General features: G+C 38.6%; 1 protein-coding gene across 2 annotated transcripts in view; it reads left to right on the top strand.

The window, feature by feature from the left end:
* The window catches only part of LOC136406162 (UDP-glucuronosyltransferase 2B31-like), a 37942-nt gene extending 32406 nt beyond the window's left edge, over positions 1-5536 (top strand). The window contains exon 6 of one of the 2 annotated variants that reach the window (XM_066386020.1): positions 1135-5536. In XM_066386020.1, the coding sequence (XP_066242117.1) occupies positions 1135-1414 (280 nt within the window). In that variant the 3' untranslated portion in view covers positions 1415-5536. The remainder of the gene's footprint in view (positions 1-1134) is intronic. The other variant, XM_066386021.1, reaches the window with a different exon arrangement.
* The last annotated feature ends 12743 nt before the right edge of the window (positions 5537-18279 follow it).

Below are 18279 nucleotides of genomic sequence, written 5' to 3'. Positions count from 1 at the left end.
GTTTTCCTTTTGTTTGGTGCAGATTTCACATTTCTATCGTCTTTTCTTGCTTTCCTGTGACTGGTCAAAAGTGCACCATGACTTTACGGACACACTGTATATAAAACTAATATATGGTATTAAAAGTCAGGAGAGTAGGTAATTTGGAGAAGGAAGTAGAAAAATGGTGCAGAAATGGGGTGCTTCCATGGATAGTGAGTATATCGGTATGTTCATTTCATGATCATTTTCTTGCTAATTTTGAAACTTTGAGCTGATCACTTATAATATATGCACTTTTTTATGTATTTTATACATAAATTGAAGAATATTTTAGAAATTTTAGGACTCAAATAGAAAAAAAAAATAAAGAAATGTCTAGGGATGCTATCATTGTGTGGCCAAGAGGCTCTCTGAGATGTAACACTGAGCAAGGTCTCCAACAGCCTTGGGGTGTTGCAGGAAAAACTTGCTCCAGGAGAAGGACAATGGGGACAGAGTATGTAAAAGGCGCTTACATGAAAACACATGTGGCAGCTTAAATGAGTAACTAGAAGATCATTGTGATTACAGCAGAGTATGTATGAGACAGAAGGATAGAAGAGGTAACCAAGGGTTTATCCTTGTAAGGCCTCTATAGGACAAATAATAGATTTGTCTTTTATTCTAAATGTGATAAGCCAAATAGAAGTTTTGAGCACGTGAGTGTTGTATTCTGATGGGTTTCAAAAAAAAATATTTTGGCTACAGGATTAAAAATAGTCATGAATAAAAGAGGAAAAGCACAGAGGCTTCTGAGGAAGCATTTCTCCCATCATAACACAATTCCTCTTTAAAAACCACTAGAGCATTATCTTAAATATGCATTTCCACAACCCAATATATACCATATAGGCTGGAACCTAGCCTTTCCTCTGCTAAAAATACTTAACATTTTCACCTTATCTTCCATCTTCAGTGTTTAAAATAATTTTAAATCATAAAATTCTGATTTAGAAGTCAAACTTTTTGAGACCCAAATGACAATACTACTACTTCTGTAATTCTAAAGCATGTATTTTCAATCATTTGTTTGACAGAAACCCTTTAAGGGTTTGACTTGCTTAGGCAAAATAAATATCTTTCACGGTTGATATCTTTGTGTTTCTCCTTTAGATATAAGGAGAATGCTATGAAATTATCAAGAATTCACCATGACCAGCCAATGAAACCTCTAGATCGAGCCGTCTTCTGGATCGAGTTTGTCATGCGCCACAAAGGAGCCAAACACCTGCGGCCAGCCTCCCTAGACCTCACCTGGATCCAGTACCACTCTTTGGATGTGATTGGGTTCCTGCTGGTCTGTGTGGCAACGGTTATATTTGTAATCACAAAGTTCTGTCTGTTTTGTTGCCAGAAGTTTGCTAAAACAGGAAAGAAGAAAAAAAGGGAGTAGTTGTTTCTGAGGCCTGAAGCTGATCTGCCTCATAGATGGGACTCCTTTGGTTTATTCCAGCAGTAAGTTATAATGTAAGGATCCCTTCTTCCTGTGACAAAATGACTTTTGATAATTTAGCTTCTCAGATAAAAATTTGATTCCCAGTCATTTACTACATGTTTGAGCTAGAAATATTTAAATCCAGAGAAAAAAACTTGGAAAAAATTAAAAATAACAAACTATATGAGTTTATATTGAACTTTACTGCTCTAGTTCACAAGCAGTATCAAAAAAAATTATTGAGTGTGGTGTAAGGGGCCCTGCCTCCTTTATAAAATGACTTTTCATAATTTAACTTCTCAGATCAATTCCATTTTCAAGTAACTAATTATGTGTCTATATGTGATAATGTAGAAACCATACTCTGAAGAAACTTATTGAATTTTTTATTTCTTCTCAATATGTGTGTACATATCAATGCACACTTCTTCTAAAAAAAGAACACAACACCACTTAACAACATATAGACATTATGAATAATTCAATGTGTTTGTCAAAAGCAGTTTGTAATAATAATTATTATTCCATATAACCATACTAGATCAGCACATCTCATTCCCTCTCTTTCCACAGAAGCCTATTGTCTCATCCCTCTCATAAAGCTAATATGGAAATATTAAGTTCTTTGGCACAAAAAAAACTATACAGTCATCATGTTCTTTTACATCTAGACACACTATGACTGTAATTAATAATAATGCAAAGTATACAAAAATCATGTAAATTTTATGGAAACAGAAGATTCACAACACAAGGATGCTCACATCCCTCCTAAAACATATACAGCCAGACCTAAGCAGTCCAGGTAAGGAAAGCATGCCTGTCTTCATAGGTCAAGAAAATCATCATCAGAGTTTCACAATAACATTGTCCAGCCTAAGGATGAATTTATTTTATAAGTTAAAACTTTCATGGTAGGAAAATTATATGGAAAGTTTACCACAGAACTTTCCATACAACTCTTCTAGGTAACTGACACATAATAAAGAAATATAGAACAGGTCTAATAATGTGCCATAGTGATAATAATGTTAAATTATTTATATAGACTTAACTAATTTTCCCAAATCCATCCTGCAACACCCATATGGGAAAATAATTGGTATCCACTGTATGGTAAGAAAGCTTACAAATTACAAACAAAAAGACAGTCTGTGAAAATAGATGGAGGCTATGAACAGACAATTCACAGAAGTCAAAATGGTCTATCTATAACTCGTGGCAGAAACCACCAATGCTTAGGCAAATATAAATAAAATCAATTAATTATTTCCCCAGAGATGATTTATCAAACTGAAGAATCAGAGAAAACTGCCTGACTAGGTGATGTAGTGGATAGAGCAGCAACCTGGGACACTGATGACCCAGGTTCGAAACCATGAGGTGGCCGAATTGAGCACAAGCTCATCTGCTTTAGCACAAGATCATCAGCTTGAGAGTGGGATCATTGAAATATTCCCATGGTCACTGGCCTGAGCCCACAGGTCACTGGTTTGAAGCCCAAGCTCACTGGCTTGAGTCCAAGATCCCTGGCTTGATGAAGGAGTCACTGGCTTGGCTTGAGCCTTCTCCCCCATCAGGGCACTTATGAGACACAATGAACAACTAAAGTGCAGCAACCACGAGTTGATGCTTTTTATCTTTCTTCCTGTCTCTCTTTCTCTCTCTCACTCTCTCAAAAAGAAAAAAAGAAGAAGAACCAGAGAAAACTATTTCTTACAATGTATAATGTGGAATAATGCTTTCAAATAAAATTTAAACATATTGTTTAACCCTGTGATTCTACATCTAGGAAACTGTCATGCCAAAATATTTGAGTTCCCACACATTATGTCCAGGATCCTTCCTCAATCCCTTAAACAGACATTCATCAGTGAACACACTCAACTTTCTATGAAAGTTATAATTTAAACAGCAATTACAGAGAACAGGTAGATTGCAGACAATATTTGGGGAAGAAATAAGCATTGAAAAAGAAACAGAGAACAAACTGATAGTTGACAGATTCGAGACAGTGGGGAGATGGGCAGAAATGGGGAATGGAATTAAAAAGTAAAACTGCCAGTTATGAAATAAGTTACAAGGCTATAACATACAGCAGAGGAAATAGAGTGAAAAATCTTAAAATATACCTACAGCAGCAGTTTTCAACATTTTTTATCTCCTATCACACAAACTAATTACTGAAATTCTACTACACAGCAAAAAATCTATTTTTCACTGATCAGACAAGTGGTATAATTCTTTTTTTATCTGTAAAAGTGCAGTTATTATATTAACTATTTATTTATTCACAAATTAAATTTAATAAAGTTACATTGAACCATAAGAGTACATAGGTTACAAGTAAACATTTTTATAGCACATGAACTGTCAGTTATGTTGTGTGCCCATCACCCAAAGTCAAATCATCTCCGTATCCATGTATTTATCCCTCTTACTCCCCTTCTCCCACCCTCCTCCCCATGGTAACCACTTCACTTTTATCTATGTTCACGAATCTTAGTTTTATATCCCGCCTATGTGTGAAATCATGTAATTCTTAGAATTTTCAAATTTACTTATTTCACTTAGTATAATGTTCTCAAGGTGCATCCATGTTGTCATAAATGGCACTGTGTCATCATTTCTTATGGCTGAGTAGTATTCCATTGTGTATATTTACACATCTTTTTTGCTCAATCCTCTATAGTGTAATATCATCCCATTCATTTATTTCTGCCTTACTTCCCTTACCTTTGGGGTCAAATTCATAAAATATTCTCTACAGCCAAGGTCCATAAGGTTAGTACTTACGTTTTCTTCTGTGTAATTTATTGTTTCAAGTCTTATATTAGGTCTTCAATCCATTTTGAATTAATTTTTGTGCATGGGGACAAGGTGTAGTCAAGTTTCATTCTTTTGCATGTGGTTTCCCAATTTTCCCAGGACCATTTATTGAAGATACTTTCTTGGCTTCATTGTGTGTTTTAGGCACTTTTGTCAAAGATTATTTGTCCATATTTATGTGGTTTTATCTTGTGCTCTCGATTCTGTTCCATTGGTCTGTATGCCTTTTTTTTTTCTGGCAATACCATGCTGTTTTAATTATTGTGGCTCTGTAGATACACAGTGTGATACCTCCTTCTTCAATCATTTTCTACAGGATTATTTTGCTATTTGAGAATTTTTATGGTTCCATACAATTCTGGTGATATTTTGTTCTATTGTTTGAAAAAAATGACATTGGGATTTTAATGAAATTGCATTAAATTTGTATATTGGTTTGAATAATATGGCCACTTTAATTATGTTGATTCTTCTGATCCATGAACATAAAATATTTTTCCAATCATTGTTTCTTTTTTAATATTTTTCAATAATGTTTAGCAGTTTTGGGTATACAGGTCCTTTACATCCTTTATTAACTTTATTCCTAGGTATTTTGTGGTGGGGGGGGGGTTGTTGCAGTTCTCAAAGGAATTGTCTTTTTCAGTTCTTTTCTCACATTGCATTGTTGGATTATAGGAAAGCAATAGATTTTTGTATATTCATTTTTGTATCCTGTGACTTTAATGTATTTGTTTACTGTTTTTATTGTTTTTCAGGGAGTCTTTGGGGTTTTCTATATACAAGATTATGTCATCTGCAAAAAGTGATACCTTTACTTCTTCTTTCCCAATATGGATACTTTTACTTCGTTCTCTTGTCTGATTGCTTAGATCAGACTTTCAGTACTATGTTGGATAAGAATAGAGAGAGTGCCTGACCAGGCAGTGTTACAGTGAATAGAGCATTGGCCTGGGATGCGAAGGACCCAGGTTCAAGACCCCAAGGTCGCCACTTTGAGCGCAGGCTCATCTGGTTTGAGCAAAGATCACCAGCTTGGACCCAAGGTCGCTGGCTTGAGCAAGGTGTTACTTGGTCTGCTGAAGGCCCAAGGTCAAGGCACATATGAGAAAGCAATCAATGAACAACTTAGGTGTCGCAACAAAAAACTGATGATTGATGCTTCTCATCTCTCTCCATTCCTGTCTGTCTCTCCCTATCTATAACTGTCTCTGACTCTCTCTCTGTCTCTGTAAAAAAAAAAAAAAAGAATTGAGAGAGTGGAAAACTTTGTCTTGTTCCTGATTTTAGAGAGAAAACATCATTTTTTCACCATTTAGTACAGGGATAATCAACCTTTTTAAACCTACCGCCCACTTTTGTATCTCTGTTAGTAGTAATATTTTCTAACCGCCTACCGGTTCCACAGTAATGGTGATTTATAAAGTACAGAAGTAACTTTACTTTATAAAATTTATAAAGCAGAGTTACAGCAAGTTAAAGATATAATAATAATTACTTATCAAGTACTTTATGTCGGATTTTCTCTAAGTTTGGCAAAATAAATCTTTATAAAATAACTTACTATAGTTAAATTTATCTTTTTATTTATACTTTAGTTGCTCTGCTACCGCCCCCCATTAAAGCCGGAACGCCCACTAGTGGGCAGTAGGGACCAGGTTGACTACCACTGATTTAATATAAAATGGGTATAATTCTGACTCATTCACACTGTGATGTGGTAGCAGTTGTCATTTTTTTATTTGACAATTTAACGGAAAAAAGATCAGTGTCCTTGACTAGCCAGTAGTTGCAAAATTTAAAAATTCTTGGCCATTGAGGAAGAGAGGAGGGTGAGAAGCATCAAAACTCATAGTTGAGGCCCTGACCAGTTGGCTCAGTGGTAGAGCATTGGCCTGGCATGCAGAAGTCCCGGGTTCAATTCCCGGCCAGGGCACATAGGAGAAGCACCCATCTGCTTCTCCACCCCTCCCCCTCTCCTTCCTCTCTGTCTCTCTCTTCCCCTCCCGCAGCCGAGGCTCCACTGGAGCAAAGATGGCCCGGACGCTGGGGATGGCTCCTCAGCCTCTGCCCCAGGAGCTAGAGTGGCTCTGGTCGCAGCAGAGCGACGCCCAGGAGGGGCAGAGCATCGCCCCCTGGTGGGCAGAGCGTCGCCCCCTGGTGGGCGTGCCGGGTGGATCCCGGTCGGGCGCATGTGGTAGTCTGTCTGACTGTCTCTCCCCGTTTCCAGCTTCAGAAAAATACAGAAAAAAAAATAAAAAATAAAACTCATAGTTGCTTCACTTTAGTTGTTCATTTATTGCTCCTTGTACATACCTTGACAGGAAGGGGGTAGGGCACGAGTAGAGCCAGTGACCTCCTGCTCAAACCAACAAACTTGGGTTCAAACCAGCAGCCCTGGGCACAAGCCAGAGACCTTTCGATCGTGTCAATAATCCCATGTACAAGACAGTGACCCATTACTCAAGCTGGTGAGCTCATGCTCAAGACATGATGAGCCTGCACTTGAGCTGACAAGCCCACAGTCAAGCTGGTGACCTCGGAATTTCTAATCAAGGTCCTTAGCATTCCAAGTTAATTGTTTATTCATGGTGCCACCACCAGACAGGCAAGATAATAATTTCTTGGTAAATAATAACTATTATGAAATAACATAAAAGAAAAATACGAAACTCATTTTTAGATTCAGCACACAATTTCTCTATATAAATAAAAAATAATATGTGAGATTATAAAACACTGTGCATGTGCACATTCTTATTGGAAGTGCACACTGAGAACTGGAAACAATTCATAAATGCCTCAAAATGTGGACCACAAATACTTAGAGTACCACTGCCTGATGCTCCCCCTTGGCTACCTGGTGTCTGACAGGACACAGGCAACTTCTGAGAGTTTCTTATTTGAACTAGGCTTTGAATTTTTTAAGTTTCTCTCCAGGACAAACTGAAAACTCTAGAATATATATTTTAATAAAATATCTAAACAAATAGGACGTATATTATTATAAATTTATTTATTTGACAATTCTTCCCATATAATATCATACATATTAAAATAAGTCTAATTAGTTTATTCTTTCTTAAGATTTTATTTACTGATCTAGTGAGAGGAGAGAGAGTGAAAGGAAGGGGGGAGGAGCTGGAAGCATCAACTCGTGGTGGTGGCTTCTTGTAACATTGGGCAAGACCAGGGTTTTGAACCAGCGACCTTAGCATTCCAAGTCAAAGCTCTCGCCATTGCTCCACCACAGGTCAGGCACACCTAATTAGTTTTAAAAACTTCTTTCTTACAAGGAGAGAAATAAATCCTTGAGGTATTCCAGCGGCCTATGAGAATAACTCAAAGTCATTTTTAGGTTTTAAGAAAAGTCTCTTGAATTTAAATCTTGAGAATGTTGTCAAATAAAATGTTATAACAGAAGCATTCTGTAAATCCAGGTAAACAGACATATTTTATGGTAATAACTCTAGAAAAAGTTGTTAATTAAATTTAAACTGGTTTTAACATTAAATATTTTGTCCAGACCACAGGATTGTTTAATTTATACATGCATTTAATCTCTTTAAGCTAATATTACACCCTAGTTATGCATCTAGAGGAAGAAAATTCGCCAAGTATAAATCACAAACACATAAAACAAAAAGACAATACACACAAAGACCATACACATAATTTGAATTACCAATATTTGTAGAGAAGGCACAAGATTTTTTCTTTCTTCCTTTTGATAACTTTTAAGAAAGCTGAAGAAAGGGAGAATGATTTTTTTTTTTAGTTTCCTTAGCCTTATTTATATTTCTAATTAGCCTGCGGGAGGCCTGTTAAGACTTTTAATGAAAGTTTAAGCTCCGTAAATGAGCAGTGGGAACAAAGAAAATCTGGGCTCCAATCTCAGGAATGACATATACAACACGCAAAGAGTTGTTTTGATCAGAATGAAGTATAAGGAGTTATGGAATGAGCTTGGAAAATGTGTTTTGTCCTAATCCTGGCTGGTTGGCTCAGTGGTAGAGCATCGACCCAATGTGTTGATGTCCCAAGTTTGATTCCTAGACAGGGCACACAGGAGAAGTGACCACCTGCTTCTTTACCCTTCCCCCTTCTCTCTCTCTCTCTCCTCTTCCTCCTCTTCTCCTCCTCCTCCTCCTCTCTTGTAGCCATGGCTCAATCGAGCAAATTGGCCCCATAGCTGAGGATGGCATTATGGCCTTGCCTCAGGCACTAGATTTGCTTGGTTGCTGAACAATGGAGTAATGGCCCCAGATGGGCAGAACATTGCCCCATAGAGGGTTTGCTGGGTGGATTCCAATAGGGGCACAGCAGGAATCTCTCTCTCAGCCTCCCTGCCTCTCACTTAATAAATAAAAACAAAAAGAATATGTGTTTAGTGCCATGTATGTGTATATCCCATGTCCTAAGGGCACTTGACCAATAACCAAAGCAGTAGCCACTAAGATTTACCTTACTCAGACAGGGGTCTCAAGTCTACACCAGCAGAAAGAGAAATATAAAGAGAAAGTGTCTTTGTCCTTTGCTTGAGAGTGGCCTTACCAATGACAAAAACAGATGCTAAATGCCTTGGAGATAAATTTACCCTGCTCAGACAGGGGACTCAATTAAACACTGGCGAAAAGAGAAAGCGTGTTTGTCTCAGGAACCGGTATACCCTGTTCTCCAAGGGTGGCCTTACCAACCACCAAGGATGTGGCTAAATGCCTTGGGGATGGACTTACCTGCTCATACAGGGGACCTCAGTCCATGCAGCAGTCCATTCTGAAGTCAGGGGTGATTGGGTTCTGACTCACAGAAACCATGGCCCAGGTGTCATGTGAGCTGCGGTCCAGAAGGAGGATTTACCTTCCATCTCAGCACTGATGAGCCATGACTTGACAAAGCAACTACTTCCACATCTAACAGGTCAATTTCTGCCACACATGAGTGAGGAGACAGACAGATGAGGAGACAGAACATGTAGTGAAAACAACTATGGGTCCCACCAGTCAACAAAGAATGTTACTGAGAGAGGAATCAGGTGAGGGAAGAGGGACTAGAGCCTTCCTGGGGTTTCATCTTTACAAACCTACAACTTTTACAAACCTTTATTTATTCAGAAATAACCATCTTTAGAATACCTCCCTTTCTTTCTTTTTTCCTTAAAAAGCATCTTGATATCTCATGCTTTTTATTCTTAAAACCATATAGTTTATTTCTAATTTTTTAGAAACCTTAAATTCAAATGATAACTAAAACATAAGCAACCAGCATTTCTTAAACTGATACTTTCATAAACACATTTTATAATCTTTAGAAATATCTTGAAAAATACAAGCTAACTCAAAAAGAAAGAGATACCCTGAACAATCATATCCTTGTCTACTACTTTAGTCTCATTCTGAAAACAGAAAACAATTAAAAGTTATTTATGAAGAGCCAAGACTGTCATAATACTAAGACTACATATTGACACTACAAGGAAAGCATATTAAAAATTAATATTTGGGGAAAATATATTCATAAAACATTCTCAAGTGAATATTAGTAAGTTAAATTTAGTATATAGATTGTATAAATGCATACAGATTGAAAAGCAATAAGTGAAACTGTCTTTATGTACAGATCACTTGATTTTAATGAGTCCGCTAAATTCCAAAGAACTTAAATTGTTGGGAATACTGGGCAAGGTGGAAAGGGTGCATCCAGGAATGAAGGGAAACCTCAGGTACAATGATCAGTCAGTTATAGGGCAGGAAGGGCCATCCAGAGGAACCACGGACACAAAGTGTTTCCCACGGTCAGAGAAAGCCCCTGTCCCCCCATAATGTTGCTGGCTTCACTTGTTCTCACCAGTCACTACACTTATATTGAGAGAGAAATCTGAGGGAATCCACCCTGTTATATGGGTGAAGTTAGTAGTCCCATTGTACCACTCAGTACAGAGTGGGGCGGAACCTGCATTTCCACAGTACAGCAGCCATCCAGCTTAGTCTAGTCCATACAGCATGGTGCAGAGGGGTGTCGAGGTTTCACGAGGGTTTTATTGCCTACCTGTTGTACTCCTTCACACTTAAGTGTTGCAGTGCAACCCGCACTGAACAGAACCAGAGCCCAAACTGATTAGGAATTTGGAAAGCTTTTATTTACTGGCCAGTGGTCTGTCTGCTGCAGTGGAAAGCAACTAACAGCAATTAGCTAGGGGGGAGAGGAGTATTTAAGGGCGAAAACCACAAGGTTACAGTTGTTCCAGCACATTTGTACAATAGCTTTGCAAAAGTACACACCGTTCAAAGATAATAAACCGCCTTCCTGCAATATCTGCAGGGCTGACGCACAAAGAATGCATCCTGCCTCTCTTAGCAAGATTAGACCTGCTGAGGCTTAATGAGAATTTTCTACTGCAGCTGCAGCTATAAATTAGTTCCTCTTAAGCGTAGCTAAATAGGGTCAGGGGTCCTTAGCATGGGCTGGCACGCCAGCACATTTCCCACTAGTTTTATCGGGGAATCAAATCATTGGACGGGCTAAAAATGTGCCCTTAGTACTAAAGCTTTATGGCTTGAATTCTTCATTTACATACTGCATGAGGCAGTTAATAATACACGGGCCAGTGGTGATCCCTACTATATGTAAAATGAGGGGCCCAGTAAGAGCAGTAAACAACGTAGTGAGCCAAGGGGATGAAGAGAATAAATTTTCATACCAATATCTTTCTGCCTTGTATTATTCTTCTCTATCCTGGAGTCTTTTTCTAACTTAGCTGAGACTTTCTCTACTCACTCCTAAGTGATTAGTATAGAAACAGCAAGTCTCTCATAAAGCTAGGCAGAGACCCCCTTGCTTTAGGAATAGTAGATCTAAACCTTTTCTATTTTGTAAAACTATTTTCTCTTTACAAACAAACTTGAGGCATAACATATACTAGAATACACAATAGAGGTTTATTCTGTTATCTAAACCTGTTTTTGTTTCTTCTCTGTACAAACCTCCTGCAACCTGCACAAACCTTCCACATCTTACATAAACCCTCAACTTTTACGAACTTTCTTATCTATTTAGAAATAACTAGCTTTCATAACAACTTACTTCCTTTTTTGTTCAAAAGTATTTCTATACCTTATACCTTTTATTATCAAACCTATACACTTTCTTTCAGTCAGAACTCTTAATTTTAAAACTCTTAACCTTTAGTGACATCTAAGTTGGCAATAAGTAATTTTCTTTAAATTATACTTCCTTTTGCAAGTGTCCTCCCTCTAAGTAGCTAGTATTTTTAGGTTAAATAGAAGCATATATATTTTTCATTTACCTTGTAGCTTCCCTTCTAGTAAAGGGACTTATGTCTTCCTTCTGTAAGACTCATAGCAGTATATGTTTTAACCCTTAAGACAACTTTTCTGGCTTTCCTATTACCTCAGTTTCCCTCCCTCCCCAAAGTCTAATAATTAAAAGGAGGTTCTCAGTGAGTTTCTTTAGGCATTAGCTGTGCGTAGACCAGCCAGCTTCCGATTTGCGGCTGGAGCAGGGCATGCTGTCCTTCTCAGGGTCAATTTATAAGGGTCGGTGGGGTCAGTCTCCGCTGTCCATAGGGTGTCTCTGCTGGGACTGCAGGCTTCAACCGGCTGTGGTGGACACGTCCACGTGGAAGTCAGTCCATGGGTGGAGTACTTCTTTACCCAGACTGAGTCTACAGGCTGGAAGGGATGTATCAGATCTCCTGGCAGTGCTGGAGGCGCCTCTCCAACAGTCTTTTGTACAGCCTACTGAGTAATCTGCAGACCCTGTAAGTACTTAAGGAAGGAGTGGTTACTTAACACAGCTTTTATTTCTTCTCCGAGTTTTGGTAGGAAGGGAGGGGTCTTCCAAACATTACCTCAAAAGGAGTGAATTCTTCCCAGTAGGGGGTACACCTTTCCCTAGCAGGGTTAAGGGAAGAAGGTGGGCTAATTTTCACCAGCTTCAAAAACAAATTTGGTTCAAGTTTCCTTTAAGATCCAATTCATGCGTTCTACCTGCCCTGAACTTTGGGGCCTGTAGGCACAATGTAATTTCCAATTAATATTGATTGCCTTTCCTACTACCTGTGAGATCTTGGATACTGTAGTCTTATTTCTAGTAGGAAAGGCTTCTACCTACCTGTCAATTACTTTAGTAAAATCTATTTCTAAATGTCCACCTAAGAAAGTTCCTCTCTCCCTGTTTCTCTTTATAATTTCTTTACTTTGCTTAATATTTATTTGGGCACAGACTAAACACTTGGACATTATGCCTTCTGTAATAGATTCTAAGTCTGATTTTTCTAATCATTTCTTCTTATTCTTAGTCTTTCCTTTCTTGCTGGCAAAATCTTTTTCTAATTGGTTGCAAAAAAACCATTGGCAATCTGGGTTCTAATAAAGTAACTAAAATTTTCTAAAAACCTCATTGGTTTTAGGGCTACCTTATTGGTAGTAGCATCAGCTGCTTGGTTTTTCTTGAGTTTCTACAGAATCTCCTTCTTTTGGTGCCCTGGACAGTGGATGATGGCCACTATTTCAGGGGAGCAGTCTTCTGTATTCTCTGGGGTGAGGGTTTGAGCCTCACCTTTGTTAGTTTTTAAACCTTCTCCTGATGGCCCCTTTTTGACTGTGCCTGTCTTAGGTTGTTCCTGCCTTCAGGAATCTTACCTGTCTTTGGCTAAACAGAGTTAGTTATGTGAGTGAGGGAGGAGCAATGTCCCTTCCGAAATGCCTAGATATTTTAACAGCTGATGTTTCTACCTTTTTAAAAACTTATAATACATTCCCTTTCTAATTTCTAGAGCTGAATGTATGTAACTTAGCCTATGTAAAGGCTAAGTTGACTGCCTTAGTATCTTCTGGCGCCTCTAGGTCTAGAGGTGCATAGTCTTTGTAAGCTTTCTATAGTCTAAGAAAGCTGCAGGGGTCTTATGAGGATCCTGAATAACTTCTGACGCCTTAGACAAATGTATGGTTCTTTTCCTTTCTTGAGGTGGTCTCGGTTGTCCTAAGTGGGGCAGCATATGTGCAGTACAGATTTCTAACAGTCCTGTTAGGGTTTGAGGTTCCCCAAAAAAGAAAATTCTGAGCTTTCTAATTCTATAGGTTACTTGGAAAAAAGGATTTAAACTATTTCTTATTACATCTATGCCTCAAATTCTAAAGATCTAGTTAAAATTACCAACAGAAACAACCAACATTTTATAAAATAAAGCTTATACCCTACTTAATCATAACCCTTTTACATTCTAAGAGAACATACCTTATTTATGCTATAACTTTACACACCCTAACAGATAATGTCTAAAAGCTCAAGAGAAGCAGATTTCTGTTTATATCCTTTAGCCCTTTTAATCTGGGCACAAAACTGAAATGTTTCCTACTATCACAATTAGTCATTTATTTTCACTTTTCTCCTTTCTACCTATTATGTTGAGAATTCTACTGTTAAGCCAATCAATACTAATATTTGTCACTCTGGGTTTGGTGACCTAACATTGAACAATTAACAATTACTGAATCATTACATAAATAATCATTACATATCCTCTAATATTTACACTAAGATTTCAACATCACAGGGCTATGAAATAGCAAATAAAAGAATTAACAAAAGACTTTTGAAATAATATATACATTTCTAACATAGAAAATATTTTTTCTACCAAAACAGATTCTTGGTACAAAAAGGAAGTCTTTGTATTTGGCAGACTATACAATTCTATATGCCTTATCATTGGTGCAAATTTAGTACAATTTACAATGAGAGGATTATAAACTATTACCCCCAATGAACCACTGATTTACTGAGGAAAATAAGGAATGGTCAGAATGTACTCACTATTTTGTAGCTATCCAGCCAGCATAAGAGATGCTAACCCTCTCTTTGACCCATAATGCTTTACAACATTAAGTCAATATAAGAGTCGGGGTAGTAAACTCAAAAAACACAAATTTTACAAACTCATTTTCCTAATAGTGTGCTATTCTAGTTTACATAAGGTCTTTAATTTCCTCGGGGACGTAGTAACCTTATAATTCCCTGAGAACCCTTTCTTTCAATTCTTAACTAGTATGGCTAAAGCAGTGGGTTTAGAAGGGGCAGTATTTTCCAAATCTCCTTGGGTCTGGCTCTAGGTATGAGATGGGGATTCCCCGGAGCCAAAGCAGGGGGGGGGGGTAGCAAAGCGGTGGTTGCCCCTAGCTTATTGTGCTGTTATCTTTTATTTTAATCATTTTGTGCAGCCCTTGAGCCAAGAAAGAGGTTTCTTTGTTATACAATATAAGGCAATTGGTCAGGGTGACTAGGGTTCCTGGTGCTGATGGGGAGGGGCAGGTGCCCAGAGCTGTGAGAGGAACCTGCCATTTCTATATTTTTCTTTTCTCTGCCGCTTCCCGTGCAGCCAGCAGCAGCCTGACTGCCTTTCGCTACTCTTGCTGCCTCTGCTGCCGCACTCGGCTGCATCCTGGCTATGCCACCCGCTCGCGGCTAGGTGCCTGGTGATAGGATGCTAGACTGCCTGTGCTTTCTCTGGGTCTAGCAATTCTTGATTGGGCCAGTCTGCTCTAAAGTTGGCCATTTTAATTTACAGAGAGTTTTCAATGTATCTTCTTAATATTAATTCCTACCCTGTATTTTCCAAATGGGTTAAACTTCCTTGGGTCAGTAGGTACATATCTGAATATCTGAAACTAGTTTCTACTTTATACTTCCTCCAGCACTCTCTTAGATCTTTACTTTTTATAATTTGTGTCTTGTTCATGAATTTTTCTGCACTTTTTCCCTCTGGTTTTACACCAGAAATTTCCAATTGAAATGGCCTCTTCAAGGCTAAGTACCTCACAAAATAGGAGAGAAAGGAACTAACAGAAAATGCAATTTCTTCAAGGGAAAAGTCGGACAGAGAGCCTTGAAACTAGAGATCTTTAATCCAAGAAAAGAGATTTAGTGGGTCCAGGGAAAGTGGCTTCAAATCAGAAAATGTCAAGAGAGATTTCCCTGATGAAAAAGATAGACTTCAGAACAGACAATTTACCATTTACATTTACACTTGACTTTTAGGTACAGTTTAAGTGGCAAGGGAAGAGGGTTCCAGGTCAGGGGCCTCTCGGGTGCTCGCCTGACTGTGTCACTCGCAGGAGCCACAAACTGGAAACTAAAACTCGTGTGCAGGCACCAGAGATCCCCACTTACACACTAATCATTCAGGGTTTCTCAGATAGAAACAATAAAAGCAAAGAATGAGATCTCGACATGAACAGATGAACAGACAGCACAGAGGTGTCCCAGGAAGCCCGAGACAGGACTTAATTTAGTCCATATGTATTTACTTTCCCTGAGAGCACAAACAAATGTGGCCTAGAAAAGCCTGAGGCAGAACCTAATTCTCCACTAACATCTTGGTCCTGGAGACTCTATTGCATGAGTTTGATCACGTCAGATCCTCCACTACAATAGTTTCAAGTGAAATAGTCACAAACAGAAAAGCTAGAATTTAGTAAAGCAAAAGATTTGCCTTCCTTACCTCCGGAGGTCAGAATTTACACTCCTCAATTTTGCTGAATCCAGGGACTGAGGGTGTCTTCTGGGAAGTTGTCTGAGACCCACAGGAAAACTGGAACCCTAGAATGTCTCAGGGGGCACCCCTCCTAGAGATCCAGCAGGGTCAGGCAACCCCCCATAGAGGCTGACTCATCGGGGTGTCCAGGACACCTGAAGATGACTGACTGAACCTGATAAGCAAGAGAGATATTATCCCTCGGAAAGCCAGTTGCCTGGGGTTGGGGGGGAGGGGCTAGCCACTCTAACTTGCACAGAGTGCATAATCCTTTGGAGCTAATGGTTGTTCCGTAGTCTGCAGCTCATTCCTTGAAGTCCTGGAAATTACTCAAAAAACATTCAAGCGGCATACACTTAGCACAAGAAGCAGACTGACCCACATTAATGGACTTGATGAGGTCTAGACTGAGAAAGACAACTAGACAAACTCTCTAGAGAACATATAAACAGACAAAAACTAAACCTGGGATCACTGGCCACCGCCGTGGCCAGAATTGGATCGCGGAGGTCATGCTGCATTCAGCCCTGCCACAGACCCCCTGGGGTCACCCCAACCTGTCCAGACCTGGTTGCTTACTGATAAGATCCTGAGCAGCTCAATGTCCAATTAAGGGCCACTTCGTGCCCGGGGCTGAGGAACGTCTCTCAGAGATCTTCCCCTAAGCAGGGTACATGAAGGCCCAAGTAGGCTCCAATCACCAGAAAAGTCTGGTACATCTCGGACAAGCCCCCAAATGTTGCAGTGCAACAGAACCAGAGCCCAAATTGATTAGGAATTTGGAAAGCTTTTATTCACCGTCCAGTGGTTTGTCCACTGTGCCAGAAAGCAACAAACAGCAAGGAATTAGCTCAAGGGGGAGAGGAATATTTAAGGGCAAAAACCACAAGGTTACAATTGTTCTGGCATGTCTGTACAATATCTTTGCAAAAGTCCACAGTTCTAAGATAATAAACCAGCTTCCTGCAATATCTGCAGGGCTGATGCAGAAAGAACTCATCCTGCCTCTCTTAGCAAGATTAGACCTGCTGAGGCTTTGTGAGAATTTTCTACTACAGCTGTAGCTATAAATTAGTTCCTCTTAAGCATAGCTAAATTGAGTCAAGGGTCCTTAGCATGGACTGGCACTCCAGCACAATGAGCTGAAAGCCTTTTCTTTTGGTTTGTTTGAATCTTGGGTCAGCTGCATCTCTCTTCTAAGCCATAATCATTCTGTGCAGTTCACAGGATGAATCTGCCAGGGTAAGCCATCAGCAAACATGGGAAATTCAAAGCAGACCCAGTATGCACTCCTGGACATATGTGAAGTGACGTGCCCACTGCTGAAAAGAGTGGTAAGAACCTAGACTAAAGGTAACAAAACAAACGAGATAGAGGAACAATGAGTAGGAGAACTTTGCTATATGACATGATACATGCTGTTGTGCAAGTCCTGCATCAACAGGGTCACACTATGTATTCCCCTTTGATTCTGATATATAAAATAAGTGGTAAAACGGCCAATTTCTGGAGCACTTTCTCAATCTGTTGAGGTTTTGTTTCCTGGCAATTGTCTTCAGTTTAGCCCAAATAAACTCAAAAATTCTCTCCAGGTTTAGGTGTTTCTTATATTGACAGGTATCTTTGTGTTGTTCCTGATTTAGAAGAAAAGCTTCCAGTCTTTCTTCACTAAGTATCATGTTAGCTGTAGAATTTACGGATATCCTTTTTCATGTGAAAAAATTTCCCCTGATATTAGTTTATTGATAGTTTTCACAATGACATTGTGTTGGAATTGCTTATATGTTTTCCTGTGTTTATTGAGATGACCATGTGATTTCTCTCCTTCATTCTATTGCATAGTGTACATTGATTGATATTGCATATAGAACCACACTTGCATACCTGGGGCAAATCCCATTAGAATATGCTGTATAATGCTTTTAGATGCTAGTTGATTCAGTTGGCTAGTATTTTGTTAAAAACTTTATATCTATATTCATAAGGACTATTAATCTGCAGTTTATTTCTTATGATTTTACTTCTGAATTTGTCTGCAGGGTAATGATGGCCTCATAAGTGTATTGAAAATTGTTAATATTTATACTTATATATCATATACAAATATAAATATAATTATATTGTGTGGAAGAGTTCCAGGAGGATTGCTACAGAATAAAATATTCTCTCTCTTTTTAATGTAGAAATAATATTTATTCTATTATAAGTACTCACACAGTTATTCATGGAGAGTAACAGGCTTGCTGGTGAAGCATGCACCTAAAACAGAGATGATATCAAACTAGTGGTCAAGAACTGCTACTTTAAAAAATTAAAAAAAATAAAGCAACTCTCATCTAAGATTAACTTTAAAAACAAATACAAGCTATTGATTCACTCTTCTAAACTTAACTGGACAGTCCATCTACAGTATACTTTCAGGTAAAAGTATACATCTTTA

Source organism: Saccopteryx leptura, chromosome 5 (genome assembly GCF_036850995.1).
Source record: "Saccopteryx leptura isolate mSacLep1 chromosome 5, mSacLep1_pri_phased_curated, whole genome shotgun sequence".
Classification (NCBI taxonomy): domain Eukaryota; kingdom Metazoa; phylum Chordata; class Mammalia; order Chiroptera; family Emballonuridae; genus Saccopteryx; species Saccopteryx leptura.
This window is presented reverse-complemented; position numbering and strand designations above follow the sequence as displayed.